Genomic DNA, 22,938 nt, shown 5'->3' with positions numbered 1-22,938 from the left:
ACACTAAATGAGACATTTAAATCATATGGTCAAAATCGATGTTAAAAAGGTAGATTTTTTTTTTTTAACAATCTTTATTGAGCCGTTAGTCAGAGTACAGTACAGTTTATCCAACATTCATGGCATTTTCATTTTTTGTGTATCATTATCCCATCTCTCTCCGTAAATGAATTTACCAACTTCAATCGTGATATCATCCCTGGCAACGGTAAGTGCCTCATTAACACGGGATGATCTGAAGTAGCTATGAACAATAGTAGTCTATCCACTACACCCCCAGATGAATGCAGCTCACTTGTTCTAATAGAGGCTTGTGCCTAAATGATCGATCTCAGCACAAACGCACCATTTTAAATTCTCTAGAGAACACGAGCAGTGGTCAATGGGGCGGCACGGCAGGGTGGTAGCAGTTACTTATGCATTGGTAAATTACTAATGGTCTGTCATCTTGGCAATAAATTGCATAGGAAGGAGATGACTGAACATGCCATTTAAAAGACTTCAAGTACAGAAATCGAGTTGAGATTTTTAGTACTATATTCACCCACTGGTGCGTTTAGACCAGGGATCTCCAGCATTTCCTATAGTGAGAGCTACTTCTGATCAGATAAACTTTCCTGAGATACTGCCCGACATCAAGCAAAAAAAAGGAAGAAAGAGAAGGCATAAGAAAGGATTGAAGAAAAAGGAAGAAATCAGAAAACAAAGAAAAGAGATAAAATGAAAAGTAAAAAGAAATATAGAGTTTTAAAGAAGGAATAAGAAAAAAGAGAAAAGGAGTGAAAGAAGAAAATTACAAAATGTAGTGTATGAAAGGCAAGGAAGTAAACAAAATGAACAACTACAGAAAGAACGAATGAGGAAGAAAAAAATAAAAGAGAGAACAGAATTGAAGAAAAAATAAATACATGAGGAATGTAGAGGAAGAAAGGAGTAGAAAAGGGTAGAGAAACAAAATCTGCGAGAAAGAGCAACAAAGGAAGATAAGAAACAAATTGAAAGGCAGGGCTGAAGGAAAGCAGTAAATCAAGCAATAAAACGAAGGAGAGAGAAGAGAAAATGCGTTGCATTAGAGGACATTATTTCATATTTATATATTTTAGATTGTCAAACAATTAGTTCAAATGCTTTTAATTCACTGACCTATCACCACCCGTAAACCCCATCCATCGCTGACCCCTCATAACCTATAAACACCATCATTCCCTGGCCCCTGAAGCCCAGCCCAGCACCACACCTAAACTACACTCATCCTTGAAGCCTAAAAGTCCTTCTCTCCCAATTAGCCACCATCCCTGAACCATAAAATGACTCACTACCCCTAGCTCCATCCATTCCTGAACTCTAAAAATCCCTTTCTACGTATAAATCTCACCCATCCCATAACCGTTAAAACACCTCAGCACACCAAAACTCCCCCTATCCCTGAACCCTAAAAAAAACTTGCACCGCCCTTAAATGTCAGTCATCCATGACCCATAAGAACGCCTCATCGCCCTAATCTACTCATCCTGAACCCTAAAAACCCCTTTCTACATCTAAATTCCACCCATCCCTGAATCTTTAAAACCCCTCGCCACCCTAAAGTCCACCCCATTATGAACCCTATAAACAAATCCCCAACCCAGCCGATACCCATAATTGAACCTTTAAAACTCTCACCAGCCCTAAATTCTGCCCATCCATGAACCTTAGAACCCATCAACACCTCAACACCCTTACACTCCACCTATTCCTGAAACTTAAAAACACCTCACACACCTAAACACAACTCATCCGTGAACCCTAAAATTCACTCAGCACCCCCTAAACTCTACCCATCTATGAACCTTAAAAACCTCTTTCTGTGCCTGGACTCCAATTATTCCTGCCCCCCAAAAAACCCTCATCACCCTAAACATTACCCATCCCTGAAACCAAAAACCCCACTGTAGTCCTAAACTCCACCCAAGTTTATTGTAAATTTGGATTTTTCCTTAAAAAAATCCTTCCTTTAAAATGTTTCCTCTAATTTACGATTTTTTTGTATTTCCTTAAAGTTGTCTTTCCTTAAAATTGTCTTTCCATGATTTGGTTTCCTCCAATGTGGTTTCTCAGTTTTTGTTTTCCATTAATTCACACACATCACCCCACCCCAGCCCACCTTGCCATCCCAGTAGTTTCTTCTAGGTTGCACAGTCCCTTGTTGTTTGTTTAATATAGCCTTATAGCCCGCCGTAGTGGGCTATACCGGCTATTAAAGGCCTGCTGCAGCGTTAAATGCCCGAGCCGAAGGCAAGGAATTTTAACAAAGCAGCAGGACTTTAATTGCCGGTATAGCCCTGCTACGAAGGGCTATAAGGCTATTAGAACATTCTGCCACTAGAGGGCAGAATGTTCTAACAAATAAAAACTTCAGGGGGCGCGAGGGGATTGAAATCCCCTCCGGCTCCCTGAAGCCTTTGTTCACAGCCAGAGCTGTGAACAAAGAAACATTGGAATGTTGGAGCTCCGGGCTTATACCAGCCATTAGAAGCCCGGAGCACTCCATTGTTTTCAATGGAGTTACCAACATTCCAATGTTCTAATAAAGTGGTATTCTCCTGCCCATTTGAAATTTTCTCCTTGGGCCATACACTTTCATTCTTAGTAGGAATTCACGTTTATGCAAAAAAAAAAGCATAAAAATGCAAACGCCAAGCAATGTTTAGGTCGTGTAGACTTAGCCTGCTCCCTTTGTTTCGGCACCATCTTGGCATGGATTTGGTAGGGAGATTACACGCATCAAGCGTGCACATGTGATGGGAAAGAGCCATGACCCTGAAGGCAGATGCTCTTCCCCAGGGCAAGGCGGTTATTTACAAGTGGTGTCTGGCATTGTGTTTGCAGCTGGCTAATAGAGGTCATGACCTCAGAGGACCTTTGATTTTTCCAGCAGTTATAAGCGCTGTGTAATTATGAGTGACACCCCAAATGTTAACCCAGCTCTTGGCCCTCTAGTTCTTTGGTGTCTTTAAACTGTGTGTTCGAATTCAATGTGGGGAATTCGTTAAAGTCTGAGAAAAATAATTACCGTAGTCCTCTCAGTGAACCCTGGACCCTGCCAGATAAGTCCTCTGCTAACTTAAAACATGCAGATTGCTTTGGGGGGGGGGGGGGGTGGAGTGAGGTGGAAAGGGAGAGCGTTTGTTTTAGTGCACATCTGAACTAATTCAGCAGATACGGTAAGCCAGCGACGCAGAGGGGCCCGGCAGCGTGTGTCGAGTATCGATGACCAACATTGTTTCCTCTTATGTAACACCGACCACTAACCCTTGATGGTTGTAAACAAAAGGCGCATCCTGAACGAGATGTCGTCAGCACCAAAAAGAAACGGGAAACACTCTAAGCGTCTGGTCGTTTGTCCGTTTATCGGTAGAGGTTGAATGCTGCCTTGAGAGAAGTCTTAGGCAAACGGAACTAGTAGTAAGCAAAAAAAATTAGTTATCTTTTTGTGTTATATTTTTCCCCTCAAGATTCGCCATAATACACCAAATAGGTGCGATGTGGACAGCAGCAGTGTAAGCGCGCCATAACAGGCCAGGAACGACGCGCAGCAACAGGGCAAGATCTCACAGGCATGCTCACTTACACTTAAACACACACTCTCTCTCTCTCTTTCTCGTCAGCAGTGCAAGATTTCCTCACACCTAGAACAAGCAGCTCCTGCATCAGCAGTGTAAGCTGCCCTCATTACAGTCCACCATGGCGGCAGCAGTGCTTACTACACTTATGCACACACCCTCCTCTCGCAGCAGAGCTGCAAGTGTCGCTCAGGCACAGCGCGCGCACTGGCTGCCGCGGTGCCACGCCCCGCACACAGCACTTACCGCAGCGCAAACCTTTTGCCTTCATGCAGCAGTGATGCTTGAACACTCCACCCGGGCAAACGGCCCCCATGCTGTAGTCGCGGAGTTTCACCGCCCACTGATGTTCTGTGTGTTAATCCAATGAGTTCAATCGAGTGCTCCAAGGCTGCTACTTCCGGAATCCATTTGGTTGTTAAGGAATCCAGGACGAGGAAATGATCGCTCTGGTCACGGAGACCAAGTAATAACTTCAGCAGCAGAACCTGCGATGGATCTTAACTAATTAACGTCATGCCCACGGCTGACGGGGATCACGGTGGGGGCATGGCTTCGAGGGTAGGATGAGTGTGAAGGGGTGTTTGGAGGTGTGTTGTTTCCTATAGGTGAATGCTGTCCGGTGCAGCCGACTGTATGTTTTTTCTTGGTGTGTCATGATAGTAAGTGTTCTTTGAACATGGTCTAGTGGGCTTCCTTCCCTCTATTGTGTTGGAGGTGTACAAGGTGGTGGTCTTAAAGTGTTGGATGTTTCTAGGTTTCTGCTGATCTCTGTTTTAGGATTTAATTACCTTTGGCAGGTCTTTGGGTTTCTCGCTTACTTAAATGAATGTAGACATCACCAGCCTACCCATCTGGGCTGCGGAGCACGGTTTGTTTGCATCAAAAGAGCATATTTACAATCGGCCAAATAAACCAGATGGTGAAGTATGAGCAGACCGTTGCAGCATCTCAAAGGCCGGAACAGTACCTACTATTATCCATGTAGGATTAAAGAGCACGATAACAATTGAAATAATCATCAAAGTTGGTGACCTGGGCAGAACCTATGCAAGCATTTTAAGGCCCAGGTTTCCTCTTCGTCCTCTAGACCAAAAGAGGCCATTTTGAGCCGGTGTTTTATGCCGCTAGTATGTCATGTTTCCGACGGCTCCCAAAAGTGGAGGATCTCCAACCAGGTGAGCCCTAGCCAAAACTGTTGGTAGCCTGCTGGCCTAGAGGTGCCAGACTGGTTGCCCACTCAATATAGTTCCCTTCTTTGAGGATGAAAATGCCACACTTTATTGTAAATTCCAGAGATCCATGTAGTTTGTATAAATCAGGGGGTGTCATTCCAACCTCCTGAGTGCGATATGCTTCTTACATATTTTGTAACTAGGCCGCTCATTCTTTGCATTGCACTAAAGGAAGGGCTTGACTGCAGGGTGTTAAAGCGCCTTTGATACTTTTTTATTAATTAATGTATTTACATTGAGGACGAAAGCTACAAACGAGTCAAACTAATGAGAAGTGGTTGTGTGGTCAGTGTGCCTTTCACTTGGCTAGAATGTCAGCATGTCATAGATTTGATATAAGGGTATATTATTTCAATCTAAGTCTGGTTGCTCAATGAAAGATGGAAACTGTGAACCTTGCAAGAAACACGTTTAATATTTCGCGGGACAGTACTCCTTGGAGATGCATCTCGAATAGCCACTAAATATTCACTTCAAATCCTCACCACTCCTTCAGATACCCCAGTTGATTTTACATTTACCCCAAACACCAGGGGGCCATATTACATTCTGTGCCCTTGGGGTGCCACAAGCATGTGCGCTGTTTTTTTGCACCCCCAGGTCACTCAAGGCTAAACTGGCTGTAGCGGGCACCAGAAGTGTTCCCAGTAGGCTGGGGGGGGGGTCGGTTTGGTTACTGGGGGGCTGTTTTGCAGCAGTGCTGCAATATCTGCCCCCACTATGAGAGTCGGTCGAGCAGATTGCCAGGGCTGGTCGCTGTTCACATTCCGGCCATAGGGTCATTGCAGTATTACAGAAGAAAACGCCGTCTTGTGCAGCTCATTCTGTAATAGAAAGACCGACAGTGAACGTACAGTGCTGGCCCTACCTTAAAAAAGGTGTTCCCTCATTTTCAAGGGGCTAGTAACATTTTGCCTCAGTGCTTGCACTGTATTATGGTCATGGGCGCAGAGGAAGAGGACTTCAGGCGGTACCCTAACTGTACGTTGCAAAAAGGTGGCGCACTCTGTGTGTTCCGTTAGGGCAGCCCTCTGAAAGGGGTGAATAGGGTCCCATGGACACCACATACATCCTCCTTCAGTTGGGCGCAGCCACTCCCTGCCCTCCAGTTGAAGTTCAGGTGAGTGCCTCCTGCACTGTGAAATACGGAGGGGCTGCTACGTGCATCTGCTCTGCCTTTCACTAATGCACTAGTTCCTTTGTGCCCAATGGTCGGTGCACTATCAGCAGTAGGGTGTACTGTCCCTGTTTGTGCCCGTCGCACCAATTTGAAAGTGGGTTGAGGGAGCAGGATAAAGTGATCACTCCAGGCACTGGTACGTACTGTAGCAGAAGGCACTTTTATATGCAAGAAAGATGTATATTGAAGCTGCTTGCACCATGCTCCACAGGTGCAATTCCAATACAGTAGTTTCCCCCTATTAGTGCCAAAGCCACTACACCAAGGCTAATGGCTATAAAAGAAGAACCAGCCGTGACTGGCTAAAGGAGCCAGTTTCCAACCTCTATAGCCCTTGTAGTCTGCGACTCTGTTGAAGCACAACGTCGGGCAGCTTCAGATTGACATCACACACATTTCTCTCTTCCAGCTTCTACAGCTTTATGTAGGTAAATGGGATCTGTACATTATGTCCACATTGGAAAGTAAATGACTGCTGCATTCCCATGATTTATAACCTTGTCAAATCATTTACATATGAGATCCTGAATGGTCACATTGAACACAGAACAGCATTTATCTTGGGCTTACTCGTCTCCCATTCAGATTTTCAATTGTGGACGGATAAATGGTAAACAAATTCCCTTTAAGATATAAAACCTGAACCAATATCATTTGGTACCAACATGGGTGATTCTTATTATAGATTGTCTACATGATTTCGCCATACAAAAAAAGATGTACCTCTGATTTGGGAAGAAGGGTGATCTCACTTGTAAGAAATTGCAGAGTAGAGGTGTGGATTCCTGTACCATATAGCTTTACTAATTTCCAAGCATTGATGCACCCCTGTCCCACAAGCTGTTGAGAGGTCTAATTTTAAAACCATACATACCCCAGATGTGTTGCAGGCTTGATCTCGGCCCACATTACTTCGAATGCCATCTGCCACTGCGTTTGTTCTAATTGATGTTGTAGTTTCAGAACCATCACACTTTCCAATACTATTGGTAAATTGTGAAGATTCACTATTAAGGACACATTTTTCATATTAATGGGCAAAACCCAAAACTTGAATAACGTATGAAGGACGCCAACCATTAATACCCTAGTGCGGATGTCAGCCACAAGTCATGTTGGCTGTCCTGCATTCTACAACTGTATCTTTATTTCTGAAGTAAAAGACCTTTGGACATCTTTAACAAGTTTTGGATGAATGTTTCTACAGCCACTCAAAGAAAGCCATTTTGGTATTTGTACATCTAGAAATTTCTGTGAATGCTTGTTTTAGTTGATTTTTCTATTGGTTTTATTTGAAATATGCATTTTGATAATTGTTACTTTGTAATGTGTGGTAAATTATCAAACACTGAGGTGTACTTCCATATGATGTTTTAATGAAGAAATCCAAAATGAAATATTATTACAGCTTGAACATATTGGGAATACAGGTTTTGGAGAGATGGCAACTCATGGACTCCATTTTCAAAGCAATGAATGTCATAAATTCTGCTCATTTGATAGTATGTCTATGGTGAACTTTTATTTCACTAGCAAGTATTTGTTATGCTTATTACTAGAAGAAGAAATTGCCTTCCAACTATACCACTTCAACCATGGCAGTGATGCCAGTTGTTGTCTGTTCTATTTTTGTGTTGGCAGCGGGCCTTTTCCCTTGCATATGACCTATGCATATGACTGATAGTCTTCATAGTGCAGTGTTGTGAATGTTAGACTGATCTACACAAGTATGAATACAGATAGATGACTATTCAGTATATGCTGAAAGCTGTATTGCTGAAAGCAACATCATAAAGTTTGATTGAGACTCCTCTTCCTCTTGAAATAGAACTGATAGAGTGAATGATTCTAGCTTACATTCTACTCCTGGGAGGAAGAGTTAGAGAACCTTTTTGCAAGTAAATTCTAATCATAACAGGGTGTTGCAGTTGTGAATAACATTAGAAAGCAGTCAGTCCTACATGTAGTTTCCAAGGGCAAACTTTATACAAATATATCTATAGATTTATGTATGTGTGCACATCAAGCATAACCCAAGTTGCAAAGAAACATTGTCCTGTACAAGCGATCCGGTTGCAAGTTCATAATACAGGTATAAGGTCCATTTGTCACATAGTGTCTGTAGTGTTCTTGCAGCTGGGCAGAGGCGTACAATGGAGTCAGTGTGATCCCATTGATCTTTCTCAGTCCCTTGATCACTTGCATGGGAGATGGTTTTCAAAGGTGCCACGTCTATCTCGGAGTTGCTTTCGAGCAGGACCTTGCATCTATCCAGGTAGTGTTAGGACCTGCGCTTGAAAGACTGCTCTGAAGTTGTGTTCGGCCTTGACTGCAAAGAAGTGAGAGTAGGTATCAAGCAGAATGACTCTTCCTAGCACTGTGCCTTTTGAAGCTGAAGCCACTGTTACTTAACATGAGCTTAAGTGCTGTAATTGGTTGTTAGGTTAAACTCTTTTCTAGGGTTTTAGTTTTGGGGTGGCTTTCGATATCCAGGTAGTGAGGTTGCCCTGTCATCATCCGTTTCACTACCATATCACCTTGTCTGTAGAGCTGTGTGTCAGGTGTATTTTTTAGCACTTCTGTGTAGAGGTTGATGATGACAGGTGACGCAATGGTGCCTTGTGGTACACCACTGACCACAGGGATACACTGTGATTTATACTTGTTATTTTGGATAAACTGGAATCTGTTAGTCAGGCAGGGGGTTAGCCACTGAAGACTATGTCCTTGAATCCCATTTGTGAGGTTTGGGTGTTGATTGGGTCTTATGTAAAATGCTACATTTTGGTTGAGTCGGATGAGGAGACTGGGTTGCATCATCCACCACTTCGATTGTTGAATGGTATTTGGATAAAAAATATAAAAGATGCACACATTGAAAATTGCCTGTGGGCATAATCCTTTGTAGTGCTCATTGATGAAAAGTGATTAAATAAAAAAACAAAACATAATGTATTCTATAGACTATTTGATCATAGTAATCAATTATTACCGAGTATAAATGCCAAGATAGCAGAATGCTAAAGAAAACAGAATGTTTTGACCGAGCGCGGAGTGTCTTGCTTTGAAGAGCTTTATCAACGTGTTTGGCAAGCTCTAGCAGTATAAGTGTTTGCCCCCTTTTGGAGAATTAATAAAGTGGAAGTGTCTCATATACTGTTAACCCTGCCCTACCTTTCAGTGAATCATTGACTCATCTTCGGTCCTGTGCATGCTAGAAGAGAGTCATTGATTGCCTCCGGCACACTGCCATCTGACCAAGAATGAATGCTCTTGAACAGAGACTCATTTGCAGCTTCTATTGCTAAATTTATCTTTATTTATTCTTTACCTCCATTCATACCAAAATTACTGGAGTAATGTTTGTGAGTGGACTCAAACTGTTAGGCACAGGATATGAGAAGACTTTGTAGGTACTTGTTTGCATCGGGATTGTGAATTCACCGTGAATTACTGATCTGTGCAGTGACTCAAACTTGAGAGCAGTGCAGAGAGAACTCCATGGGGTGTTCACCCCATAAATTTTCCCCAGGTCACTTTCGACAGGTGAATCGTGTCGACATTCACAAGGCGAAAAATGGCTGGTAATTTATGATGCAAGCAGATTTTGGTGCAGAGAGCGCCTCAGAATTCACACATTCCTCATTGTTATGAGGAAACTCATAATTGCTGATATTTATCGTACCCTATAAATAACAATCCCCAGGATATCATCATTGATTAAGAGCAATAAATATCGCTCCGAGCCCCCAGCCGCTCGCGATCAACGAAGGCCTGAGTAACCAACGGTTTTGTGTGTGGGAGGCAACACCAAGACAGTCTCACCAAACATTGACTGGTGCGAATTCATGCCCTTGGTGGCAAGGAAAGCAGTGCTCGGTGCAGACATGTTTTACCACCGCATTATGAAAGCAAATTTACCAAATAAGCATTGCAGTTAGCAGCCTTTTGTTGGATACTTTAAAAGAGATGAAGGACTAGTTATGTTTGGATGACACTTTTAATTTTGCTAATGATGAAAATTTATATTGATTTTCTTGTTGATCCGCCATCGGATTTAAGTCCTTGCTTCAGGCCAGTGGTTTGCACCTTTGCTCCATCCTTTGGTAGGTGCCTGGCAGTGCGAACTATTCTGTGGAACACTGACAATCCATGTTCAGCTAAACATATAACAATCCCCTATGTCAAAAGCTGATTGACCCTTAATGTTTATCATATGCTATCATACACATTGATGGTTTGGTTGACCATTTGTAGATCTTATAAACGGAAAAAACTGTGGTCCGGAAGCCTTATTTGGATGTGTGGCTGCTGGCGACTTTCCTGTTTATTCACTGGAAAGGTGTCTAAAGGGACAAAATGTTAATCTTACTGCCCTGGGATCTTCAGTTCACAACCTGCTCCCAAAATTGCAATGTGCCCTTGAATAACACGTAAAAAGGATGGTTCACGGCATGTCTTGTTACTCACATCAGTTCAGATCACTGCCAGCTGTTCTCGTACCCACAAAAAATATATCAGTTCAGGGTGCTATACTTCTCATCTGGCGTCAACGGGCACGTTAGAGAAGGCAATGTAAGACCCACAGGAGCCCAGTAAGCAATGATGTGCGATAGCTGGATGTTTGAGTGATGGAGTAAAATATTGTGCAGCTAAATTCAACACATTTGAAGCCAACGAAATCAACATATATTGAGCCTAAATGTGGGACAGCTGTGCCCCAACAAAGTGCACATTATGACCACATTTGGACCATAATCAACTACGCAAGTACGTTTATTAACCGTACGATTATTGAAAATCTTTACTGTTTAAAAAGCACATAATCTTCACCCCTCCTTCCCAGCTCCCTCCTACCTGAAACCCACCCATCCCTTAAACCTTAAAGCACACCCAACCTTCTAGTACCCCACTTATTGGTAAATCCCTTCTTTGCCAACTAGCAAAGTATTGCTTTTCATAGAAATGTATGTTTTTACACAGCATACATCTTCGTGGTCTCAAAGTTGTCATCATCTGCAAATAGAGATGGCAATCCTATAGACAGATATGAAGCTATCATACAGTCTGTAGTTGCCTCTCGTCAAGTGAATCCAACAAGGCGAGAGTACATTAAAAAGCTCCAAAAAGTAAATCAAGCAGATAATAACTCTCGACAACTAAATAAATTGATTAGAACTCAATTTCGTTCCTTTTGTGACGTAAGACAAGGAGAAATAAGAAAACTGAAAAAAATCCGTCAACGGAAAAAAGAGAGAGAGAGGCTAGCTTTAAGAGACTGTATCTGGGTCGATATCCAACTGGCAGTAAAATACAGAAATAATAAATCATTTTGGAACATAATTTTTGCACAAATGGGAATACGAAAATCAATTCAAGCTACACCACTCTCGCCATCTGACTGGGAAAAACACATCTTTGGGCTCTATAAACCTAACCATCAAAATCAGATCCTTCCTAGACAGCACTATGGGCAGAAGAGTGAATGCGAGCAGGAATCAATGAAAATTTCAGCGGCAAAAATATTCGCTTTTATAACCTCAGCCAGAGCATCAGCAGCGATGGGCCCGGATAGAATTCCAATTAAAGTCCTACAAAAAAACGCCGATGGTTGGAGTACATTTTTATCCCCACTCTTCCAATACTGTCTGCAAAGCGGGGAAATACCGGAATCATAGCGGGGAAGTGTAGTGGTTCCTCTTCTGAAAAAAGGCTCAAGTACGAATCTAGCCAACTATAGACAAATAACCCTTCTTGATGCCACCAGCAACATTTTTGCAGCTTGGCTCTTGAAACATTTATAAAACTGGGCTTTTTCGAATAAAGTGATTCCTATATTCCAGACTGGGTTTCGATCAAAGCACTCTACACTGGATAACATTGCTGTGTTTCAAACAGTCCTTGACAAGTATGTTACGTCAAATGCTCAAATTTTATATTGTGCTTTTATCGATTTTTAAACTGCTTTTGACAGTGTAGATAGACCGATTTTATGGAGAAAATTTGAGAATTTGGGGATTCCTACAGATCTCTTAAGAATTATGATTTCCCTTCATACGGCAACATGGTGTAGAGTCCAAATGGGGGGTGAAAAGGGCCTAACTGAATCATTCCCCACGAAGAATACGTTGAAACAGGGATGCCTACTAGCTCCCTTATTATTCTCTATCTACATTAGTGATCTACCAGGGCGTTTCTCCTGAATCAAAAACCACCCTCCGAAATTGGCACAAGTTGACTTACATTGTTTAATGTATGCCGATGATATAGTTATATTTGATCGTACCCCAATAGGACTGCAAAGAAACCTGAACAAACTAAACCAATACGCAAATGAAAATTTTCTGCTGCCTAATATATCTAAAGCAAAAGCTCTTCCTTTCAGTGGTAGAAGGAAACCTTTATCTTTTACATGGTCATTAGGAGGTAAACCAATTGAGACAGAGTATGCATATCTGGGCCGTATTTTCACAAATAACCTACAAGATACAGCTCACCTTCAACATTTAAGTCATAAGGCAGAATCTCATGTAGGGGCTTTACAGAGACTGTATCGCACTACGGGTAATAGACACTTTAAAGCTATGTTGGAGGTTTATAGTATGAAAATCCCACCGATTCTATCATATGCTGTGGAATTCTCACAAATTAAAACATGGCATACTATAAAGGTAAAGGAGGGAATCATACTTCGAAAATTTGTAAAGGTGTCTCAGTCGGTACCAGTTCAAGCTCTTTGCTCGAATAATTTCTAACATCATAAGGTGGGCGTATAATCTATTACACGCAGCACCAGACACTTTAAGGTATCTTAAAATTGAAGACTTTCAGAGAGGCAGCATCTCGGTTTACTTTTAATAGAAATCTGTCAAAGACTGTTGAGGTTTCTCAGTGCACTGTTGCACTTTTACAGGAATGGTCCCCAGCACATTTGAAGCTCTTTTTAAAACGTCTGACTCCTAGAATCAGTTCCGAAAATGATAAAGAATATTACATTCAGCTAAAGCAGTATAAAGCGTTCGCTCAAGGCATAGATTTTAAAACCCATGCGCCCTATTTACAATTTCAATTAGAACACTGGGTAAGACGTTGTATTCTTCTTTTACGTATGGGAATGCTCCCATTAGCAACACACCTAGACAGTTGGGAAGGTATAAATAACATTAAAGGCATATGGGAATTGTGTAAAGAAGGACGACAAGATTTATTTCATGTTTTACTAATTTGTCCAAACCTGAGAATGGTAGAGGCTCGACGACGATTTATAAGACCTATCCAATTAAAGCATAAAGCAACTCTAGCTCATGACTTAATTATGCTGTGTAACTCTCCAGCCAATGAATTAGTTTGTCATAACTTGTTTACATTCTTTAAAAGTTTTTTAACATTGTTTTAAAGTAGAGCAAATAATTGTAACTTTTTTATTTAATAGAATGTCGCACAAGTGGATTTTAAAGCATTTTTATTGTTCTATTTTTATAATGAATTTTAAAAGTTTTGTGCCTGTACTTTAATAAGGATGAGGTCATGCGTATGTATTTGTTGATCTCCGTTGAGGTCTGAATCAAATAAAATATTGTATTGTATTGTACTGCTTTTTTGTTACGGTGACGTTTCCTTAAAGTTCATTGAAAGTGTCGAGCAGGAGACTTATTTATTTTGTTGTCGTTACTCGAGCATTACACAAAACCTGTTAAAAGATCAAAGGGATTTAGGTCCACCCTTGCTTCCTCCCGTCACCTGATTACTTAAAACACAAGACACACTGATGCCTCTTTCGTTGGTAAGTCCCATCTTTGTCTTCGAGCATAGCGGTGCGTTTTTGTTTCACCATTAGGACCTTAAAGTCAGATGTCTTGCCATGTTACGGTTGTGCAAATGCGCCTGCCCATTATGGTTGTTCTATTTATTCCCACAGCTGGGCCCTGCTGCTGCCACCTTGGTTGTAGGGTTGTTATTGTCGTTGTCCATCGTTTTGGTTTCATGCTTGGCCTGCAAGGGCACTGGCAAGATCTTTTGTGCATGTTTGCCACCCGCCTTAATTTGTGAGGGCAGTAGCTGGGTATCAAGTGCAGTTCTGATTTGATGTATACATTTTCACGCTCTTGCAAGGAGGCAGGTGTTTATTGCTGTAAAACACCAATCCAAGGCCTCCTTACAGGACATTGTGCCCTTGAGACTAAATATCGGGCATAGCCGCTGATGGCTTACATTGGCCAATGTGGGGCAACAGCATAATAGGTGGAGCCAAGATTCTTTGTGATAATTGCATACCCGGCAGGACACTGTCCTGTCCTTTTGTGCCCATGTTGAGTTGAAATCCAAAATCCTAAGGCCTTTGAGCCACAAAAACAAGATTTTCCTTGACGCTTGGGTTGAGAGTGCTTCTCGCAGGTATTGTTGTGCTTTCCCTTGGGTGCAAGACCTATCCAGTGCAGTTGTGATGATGTTATTATGGAGTGAGGCTTGATCCTTTTCAAACAAGGTGGACGAACCTGTCACTTTACTGCATATGTCCAGGCCGAGTGTGGAATCTCATGCAAAGGGCATGCTATCCACTTCCATTTTCAGGGTCCCTATTGCTTGGCCCAGCTTGATGATCGTTTTCAGTAGAATTTGAGAGTGTTGTTGAATGTTTTCTCTTCAAGCTATAAATCTGAACCGAAGATGAATCTTTGAACAACAGGTTTTTAGAGAAGTCTTTTAGGTTGCATGTTGTATTACAAACCGTTGAACCACCTGCTTTGCAGTTTCACACTAGCCAGTTTCAAGCCTAAACGTTGATGTTCCCCACTGCTGATGATGTGTTACTATGGAATACTCATGAGAGCTTAGAGCACAATGTGAACATTCTGTTTTGTGTTATCTTTTATGGCACACTAAATCTGCCTTTACTCTCCACTGTTCATCTCATGTTTTTTTTGTAATTCGTTGCTGTTATAATTTATTGATTGTTTATGTGCCCTGAATTTTCTCAGTGCAGGAATATTTTTAAATTCTCTAAAATGAGCATCGTACAGCTCCATTTGCCAACATGTTCACATTCTCCTTGTCACTGACGCACAGTTGTTCATTTGCTCCCATATATTCTCCCACAAGCACGAAAACTGTTTGGAAGAATGTTTTGATACATCATAAGAAGATTTTAATATTTACTATTACTTTTTATTTTCTAGTACCCGGCAGCCTTGATGAACCTTGGAGCCATTCTTCACCTCAATGGTAAACTCGTAGAGGCTGAAGCCAACTACCTTCGGGCTCTTCACTTCAAACCTGACGATATCATCACTCAATCAAATCTTCGCAAGCTTTGGAATATCATGGAAAAGCAAGGGTTAAAAACTTCCAAAACGTGACACGAAGAACAAAAGGAGGAGATTGTAGTTTGTGGGAAATTGAGTTTTCCGAGATGAGACTGAATCTAACTGCACAGATCTGCGGATCTCCACTGCTGCTAGGAGATAATTCTGCTTCTGGTGCTGTAGTTTTGCCAAAAAGGAGAGGTAGATAGTATTTGAGAACCTTATGAAGGATTTACAAGTGTTAGAAATGGACACAACAAAGTGGTGCATTTTATGCACTAAAGTCTTCTTGTTGGGACTCAGCCACACGATGTTCATTTATGGCCTCATTGCAATCATTGGAAATGCACTGCCTGTGAAACAGAGCGAGCGAACAAAGTATATGGTTCACCTGAAAGTAACCGAGACCTTCACTTCAAACATATGCTTGGCCAAATACATGCAATGTGTGCATAGTTTATCCAAGTGCTACCCTACTTCTCTAAATCCAAGAATTTGTTTTTCAGTTTATTAGACTTCACGTAGATGTATGTTTTGTTTGACTTCCATTTTAGCTGTTTACTAATTTTGGTTGGTCTGTAGAGAAGTGCTAAATAATTATTGGCCTTGAATTAAGATCGGACTAATGTTACCTAAATCGTGTTTACTGGCTCCTTGTCTATGCCTTACATAGACCTTCGACTCAGCAAACATTACTAGTTCCCCACTAGGCAGGTTGATTAAGTTGCCCTTTGTGTCTCATTAGTCTGGATTTAAAAGTGAAAGCGAAAGCATATCGAGTTTGAGAGCCACAAACTCGAGTGTAAAACATATCGAGTTAGAGAGTCACAAGCTAGGTGTATTATTTTACTCTAATAGATGAGTTTTTTTCTGACGATGAACTTCTGTTTTACACACATTTCTTCTAGTGAGATGTGCTGTAAATAGTAGATGTGAATTTACTTTAACTATAAGCACCCTGATGGGAATGTGGCTAAAATCAGTTTTGCCAAAAAGGGAATAAGACTTTGCCATAGTCAGTCAGGATTGCTGCATGACAGAAGGCATCACTTGGTTGCCCTGAATTCAGTGGAGTCCTTAAAATAATTATCTTCTACGAGACTAAACAAATAGTAAAATCTTGTAGCTTCAAATGCACAAACGCAGTCCTACTGAACTGTGTAATATATAAGGGATACTTTACAGACATTGGTGTTAAATTTACATTATTTTTTGCTCTGTGTGCCAGAGTTTATACACATAACGCATCATTATCGGCAGTGTAGTTTTAGTTTCTGCCGTCTTTTATGCCAATCACTGAATGCTTTGTCCAGCTTCAGCTTGCCATCAGAAGTAAGACTTTGCGTAACTTATATGCCAGTCATAGATAAAGCTCAGTTTCTCTTAAGTTCTTCGAATCAGATTTATAAGGATGAACTAGACAGTTATGGAGTAGCATTCCATTACTGGGTAATCCTTGGAGAAAATACAGTAATCTATTTATTTATTTATTGAAAGTTGATTTCTCAAATTTGAGGAAACATTTCTTTTGATATGGAATTATTTTGCAACTGATAATTTTAAGTAGGTTGAGTTGCTCATAATATTTTTTTTATCTAGACACTATCTGAGGATTTGGGTTACAGCCCTTGTTCTTTCTGTACCTCCCATCATACAATCTGTATAATATTATCTTTCACCTATGTCAATGTCAAGTGAAAGGCGCCCATCTTCAAAGCATCTTGTATGTTCCTATGTAAATTCCCCATGTTCATCTACCTAGCATTTTGCAGCCTTTTACCTGAAAGTTTCAAAAGGCTCCTTGATTGATGGTGCGACCTTAAACTCGAGGTTTTGATTGATCAGAGTGGGACGAGTTCAGATCAGATGTGGAGTGTCTCAACACACATATTGAAATCTGGAAAATTCTACTCAACCAAAGGTGCAGTGGAAACTTCATGCATTTTTGTCACCCCGCTGCTTTTTAAAAATTGTTTTTTATTAGGTCGCAGCCCAGCATTGGGGCTAAGGTTTTTATTTATAAGGAGTGGTGATCGCTAAGAAAGCATTCGTGCAACACTCTTGCCCGAGTTTTGAAAATGTATTTCATAATCTTAAAAATAAATTATATATATTTAGGGTAAAAATCTCGTACATCGCTATTGAATCTGGAAACTTGGGTTCAAGTTATTCGCGTATTCACAAAGTGCACATCTAAAATCATTGCATATCAACATATGTATTTCAGCAGTTGGAAGGAGGTGGTCCCTTTCAGCATTCTCTTCTACATTTAATGGTCTAAAATGCAAACGTACTTTTTAAGATTAACATATCTCATGCAGATTTGTTACTGTTGCACAATCATTGGAATTTGCTGGGTGCCTATTTCTAGTCTCTTTTTCTGCTCTTTGCTCTTTTGATGCAACCAATCTTCCTATTTTTTGTTCATTGAAACAATTGATTTATAGCTTACTATGGTCTTAAAGTTATCACTAATAACTGGGTTTCTTCAACAGTAAAAGAATGAATGTCGACAAAAGACATCCCAGTTTGTCCTGTTGTAGGAGGCTTAAAAATACCTTTTTATAAAGTATGTCAAAAATGTGTTAAAATATGTCTCTGCTCAGGGATTATGGCAGATTATTTCAGACAGTGCTGACAAGAGCACAAAATAAGTTTACTAAAGTAAATTTTTATTTTTTGAGAAAAATACTATTTGTAAAATTTTTAGACTTTCCTTTTTGTAGAAATAATTGTTTTATGTGCCAGAAAAAATAATTTTCCATTTTGTTCTCAGTAATAAAGAATTGATAACAATTTTGCCGTGATGAAGTGTTATATTTTTTCAAACATACAGTTATGCAGAGTCATGATTTTGTAGATTCAGATCTTTTTTCTTCTGAAAAAACGAATGAGCAGCATTAATGGAATAGAATCAATTACAAAGACAGTTTCTCTGGTATGGTTTGTTTAGCACTATAGCAATCCTGCTAGGAGACCTGATGTTCGGCTGTGGTGTACGCGCTTAATCTTAGAGCCTTTGCTATCTAGAATCCCAGAGGTGAACGAAAAATCTGTTAATGCTATTCTTCACCTTACCTGAGGGTGATGCCCGCATAACAAGTACTCTTTCAGAAATATGAAAAGGTTAACTTGCTCAGTGAGTACGGATGACCTAAGTGAGAGATTTGAACTGGTGAAAATATTTGCCTTTGGACTTCGGTAATGTAATAGAGGTAATAGAGGTAAGCAGTGACGGGATTTATATTATGTATAGACTGTAGTCCCTTACGCTTAACACTGTATACCAGTGTCACGCATAGTGAAAAACCTTAATCCTAACCCTAAAACTGCTGTAGTGGCACCAATAAAATATGTCCTGTCATAAGCTCAAGTTAGGCATGTTGTCTCCTCACCATTTTTGGCAGTACAACATTTATGCAGGACTCCATGTAAACTGTAGTGGTCTTGTGCAGAAAGCATTTAATAGGTTCTTGATGTGCTGGGAGAAATCCCCCGTCACATCAGGAATGTTGGTCATGTAGGTTATGAAAATATACCTACATTTCTGATGACAGTTGCACCAGGAAAGCCAGGAAAAGTCTAATTGCCTTCACACAGTTTTCACTTCCACCAGCCAAGTAGAAAGTGCTGTATGGTAAAATCCCAACTCCATGGTCGTAAATGCTAAATATGGCACATCACCTACTTCTGGAATCAGAGGCGTTCCTCTTTGGTCTCATCTGTCGAGCCTATGTGAGACCCTTCGCCCTCTGCTTCTAATTACACACTTCTTCAAATTCTATAGGTAGAATATGTCCAACACGGGCTGGAGGGGTGTCCAGCTTCTCTGTATAGTACTATGTGGTAAAAGCAGTGGTATCTAAATGGTGTTTCAGGTTTCTTCAGAAGTTGGTGCTGCAAACCCAGACCACGTGGTATGCAAGCATTTCCCCACCGCTCCTACTTACCCAGTCTACTGTCGGGGATGGGAGCATACACCTCTTGTCTTTCAGAAGCTACTGAGGGAACCTGACTCCTCTGTTATTTGTGCACTGCAGCCACCAGATGGAAACAAACATCCAAGGCACTGTGACTCCCAGCAGACAGGCATGACCCCGATCAGGCACTGCGAGATACTCAGTGGTACAGCTCTGGAACCACATTGTAGCAAAGACACAAGTCAAGTTAAGGACACAAGTTAAGGATTTATTACTTTTCTGCTTTTCCTAGCAGGAGAGCCTTGAACCACGTTTCTTCAAACTTTGTACAAAGTTTGTAATCCTTTTTTAGTATTCTTGCTGGGGAAACTGGTTAGCCCATTCCTGATTTGTAAAGTTGTCAAAATTCTGGTCCATAGACAGCTGGCTTTGAATAGATAGCACTCTTGCCTCATTTCACTTAGAAAAAGGTAATGACAGAATTATTTATGCGTTGTAAATAATATCCACTCCAAAGAGTTCCAAACACCTCCATCACAAACTGTAGAACGGATCCCTTCCTCACCATAAATCTGGTGACAGATGCTGATGGTCGTCACAAATGGGATGATTCCCAGCTCCCATCTTTCATGTACCTATACCAGATTATAGAAAAAAAACACAGCATACTAGCAGCCAGGGGGTAGATTGGAATGGGACTGAAGAGCAAAATATACAATTAGTTTATGTTTCTGTGTATGCACATTTGATTCAAATCCAATAACTATCTTTATATGCCGAGGTCACTAGACATTTGCACAAGAGGACCTAAGAATTAGCAAAGTATTCTGGAGGCTTACCACCACACTCATTAAATGTTCGATTCCGGAAGCCGGTAATATGCAGTACTGAGACCACCAAAGAACTGTGCTCTTTAATTGTTACATAAATAGTACAAAAGATCAATGTACATTCCAACCATTAATTTAATTTAAAAAAAAGCCTTTATCTCCAAATCCTGAGCATCAGGATAATCTGATATTGAGGGTCTTAGTTGTAAGTCATCTCCTTCTGTTTAGTAATACAACCTCTATGGGAAAATATGTTTTCTGGACTGCCTCTTCAATTAAAAGAAACCTGCAGAATCTGCTTTCCTGAGAAGGCTTGCAGTAGGAAATAATGCTGCCAACAAAGTAAAACTGCCTCATTCTTAAGTCAATGAGACTGTCCTGACACTAGTTTCTTTCCAATTGTACACGCTATTAGAACTACAGGAAAAACACGAGCTGCTGTATGCATCAGGCACTAGACAGGGCCACAAAGTAAAATGAGACGATACTCTTCTTTTGAAGGAATTGTCGTCATTTAACAGGAAGTATTCGAAAGATCTGTATTATGCGTGGATTCCTAACCAAACAAATTAGAACATAGACCTTTCTTGCGTAATGTATGTGGGTTCCCCAAACCAAGAGGAGCCCATGCATAACTAAGGTTTTAAGATAAATGAGCATCCACAGTTCCACACTTTTTTCCAGTCAATGACCGCACAGCGAGCTCCATCCTAAGGATTGAAAGACATGGCCTGCTGCAACTGATATTGTAAACTGGACACAACATCTTGCTATGTTTCCTACACAAGACTTGCTTTTCAGTGGTAAAGGACAATGGCAAGGCTTGATAAATATTATTAAGTAGAAAATTCCCAAGAAGTGTGGCGCAGCGGCCAGAGCGGCTGACTCCGGAACTGCTGGGCTCACGGTTGGATCCCCGGTGCTGGTGGCAGATCAGCCCAGCACCATGTGACTCTGGGCAATAGCTTGCTTAATCTTCCCGACAGCCCCCAGTGCCTTGACACCCTCGGGTTATTGTTCGCACTTTACATATACTGGACATTTACATTTACAAGAATCATCCTTTGTAATAGATCTCTCCATTTCAACTAAATACCATAGCTGGCTGTGGCACAGACAAGGGTCTAAGATACTTTTGACTTCATATTTCAGGTTACATTGTGCCACTGTTGATTGAAGGCATCTGATTCTCAAATTGTGTGGGGCCAATTTAAGCAAAGAGTTGTAAATAAGTTTAATATCAAAAAGTAACTGCAGTTCGTGTTGATACTTTAAAAAGATTTCAGTCTAGCACAACCTCAAAAGGTATGAGTCTGGATATCTTTTTTCTCTGCCTATCTCTTGTTAGTAACATTTATCAACCTGTAGAAACCTGCCACTGATCCTTGAAGTGGCATTAGTGTATATTTTTCACAAAAGAAATGGGATAATTCACTAGAAATACAATTGATGATGTGCGTGGAGTCAAACTTTGACCATGTTTTTAAAGGAAAGCTCTCCCTGACAGCATATCGACTCAGGATTTTTTCATATCCCTTCTGTAGATCCTGTCTAAAAGACTAGTTCAAGCATATATCCTGATTTTATCTGTAGGCACACACGTGGGAGCACTTACTAAATGCAAAGCTCAGACCTAACTATGTAGCAACAAAGTGCTGCATATGGTAAAAGTAAGCACACATTTTTATTAAGGTAGAGGTGTGGAGGTCATTCTTCAAATGATTCCTAGTTATTGAAATTTAAAGAAGGTCCTTCCTTCCTTACTGGAAGACTAACCATATCAGTCCGATCTTCAGGATGCTGTTCCAAATGCTTGGCGCTCTGCTGGTGAACGTTTGTCTTCTGCTTGCACGTCTAGCATCTGAATGTCAAAGCTGCATCAGATTATCTCTGCCTTGAATGAAGAAATGGCTCTTCTGTCATTGGCGCCTCAAAGAATTGGGAGCTGCCAGCTAGTTGCATAATAATTGGTTAGGTATATGAAAGACTAAAAGGTATTGCTGTTTAGTCTTGTATAATTTATACTATTGAAAAATCACAAATCAATTTGTTTTAGAAAATGCATTGTTAGTCTGCTCAGCTCATTTTAACCAAGCAAAACTGTTGAAAATTCAAAACCATATTAGTGGTTCAATTGATTTCTCTTTAAGCAGCACACTGACAATCTTTACCTTTATTTAAATCATCAAACTACATGTGCAGCCGGGGGGGGCGGTGTGGCCAAGAGGGCCGACATGGCGGATGCTTCTTAGACGAGCTCCGTGGGCTCGTACAATATCCTCTATTAATCCTGCTCATCCGCATTTGGTTTTGCCATCTCCAGCCCTCCCTCAACATACAGGTCACACTGAGGTGCAGCAGGAGGTCCAGGCTGCGGTGATCGTGATCAGCAACCCGGGGATCGACATCTCTGCGTTGCACGCTGCGGGGCTGTTGCGGCACCGGGACTCGCTTGCTCTGGGACCCGTCTGCTGCCTCTGGAGATTGCAGCGAGTGGTGTGTTGATCCCTGTCGCCCCGGGCGCCCCTTCTGAATGTCTTCGCTGCATGGGCCAATTGGATTGGCGCTGGCAGTGTTCCACGATCGGGGGATCCGCGGCATCCGGATCGGGCCGTGTTACGACCCCTTGGCCATCTTGGAGGCCCGGTGAGCGCGCCCCGGCTCGCGGCAGTGAAACTGCACTACGGGGACCTAGCTGGGACCAATACTGGGTCCCCCTTTTGTGCGAAGTGATCCTACATCCAGTCGGCAGCCTCACGGGACACCTATCAATGTACGGACCCCTGCGGCAGGGGCGGAGACCATGTGGCCATGGCAGATTGGTGGCGGCTGTTAGCGCAGACCTCCGACTACGAGGTGGGGAGTGCGC

At 41.4% G+C, this 22,938-nt stretch overlaps 1 protein-coding gene across 1 annotated transcript in view; it reads left to right on the top strand.

Annotated features, from left to right (window-relative positions):
• TMTC2 (transmembrane O-mannosyltransferase targeting cadherins 2) overlaps nt 1-18,115 on the top strand; it is a 624,329-nt gene extending 606,214 nt beyond the window's left edge. Inside the window, exon 12 of the mRNA XM_085652968.1 lies at nt 15,194-18,115. Within this exon, the coding sequence (XP_085509094.1) occupies nt 15,194-15,373 (180 nt within the window). The 3' untranslated portion in view covers nt 15,374-18,115. The remainder of the gene's footprint in view (nt 1-15,193) is intronic.
• The last annotated feature ends 4,823 nt before the right edge of the window (nt 18,116-22,938 follow it).

Source organism: Triturus cristatus, chromosome 4_1, assembly GCF_964204655.1.
Source record: "Triturus cristatus chromosome 4_1, aTriCri1.1, whole genome shotgun sequence".
Lineage (NCBI taxonomy): Eukaryota > Metazoa > Chordata > Amphibia > Caudata > Salamandridae > Triturus > Triturus cristatus.
This window is presented reverse-complemented; position numbering and strand designations above follow the sequence as displayed.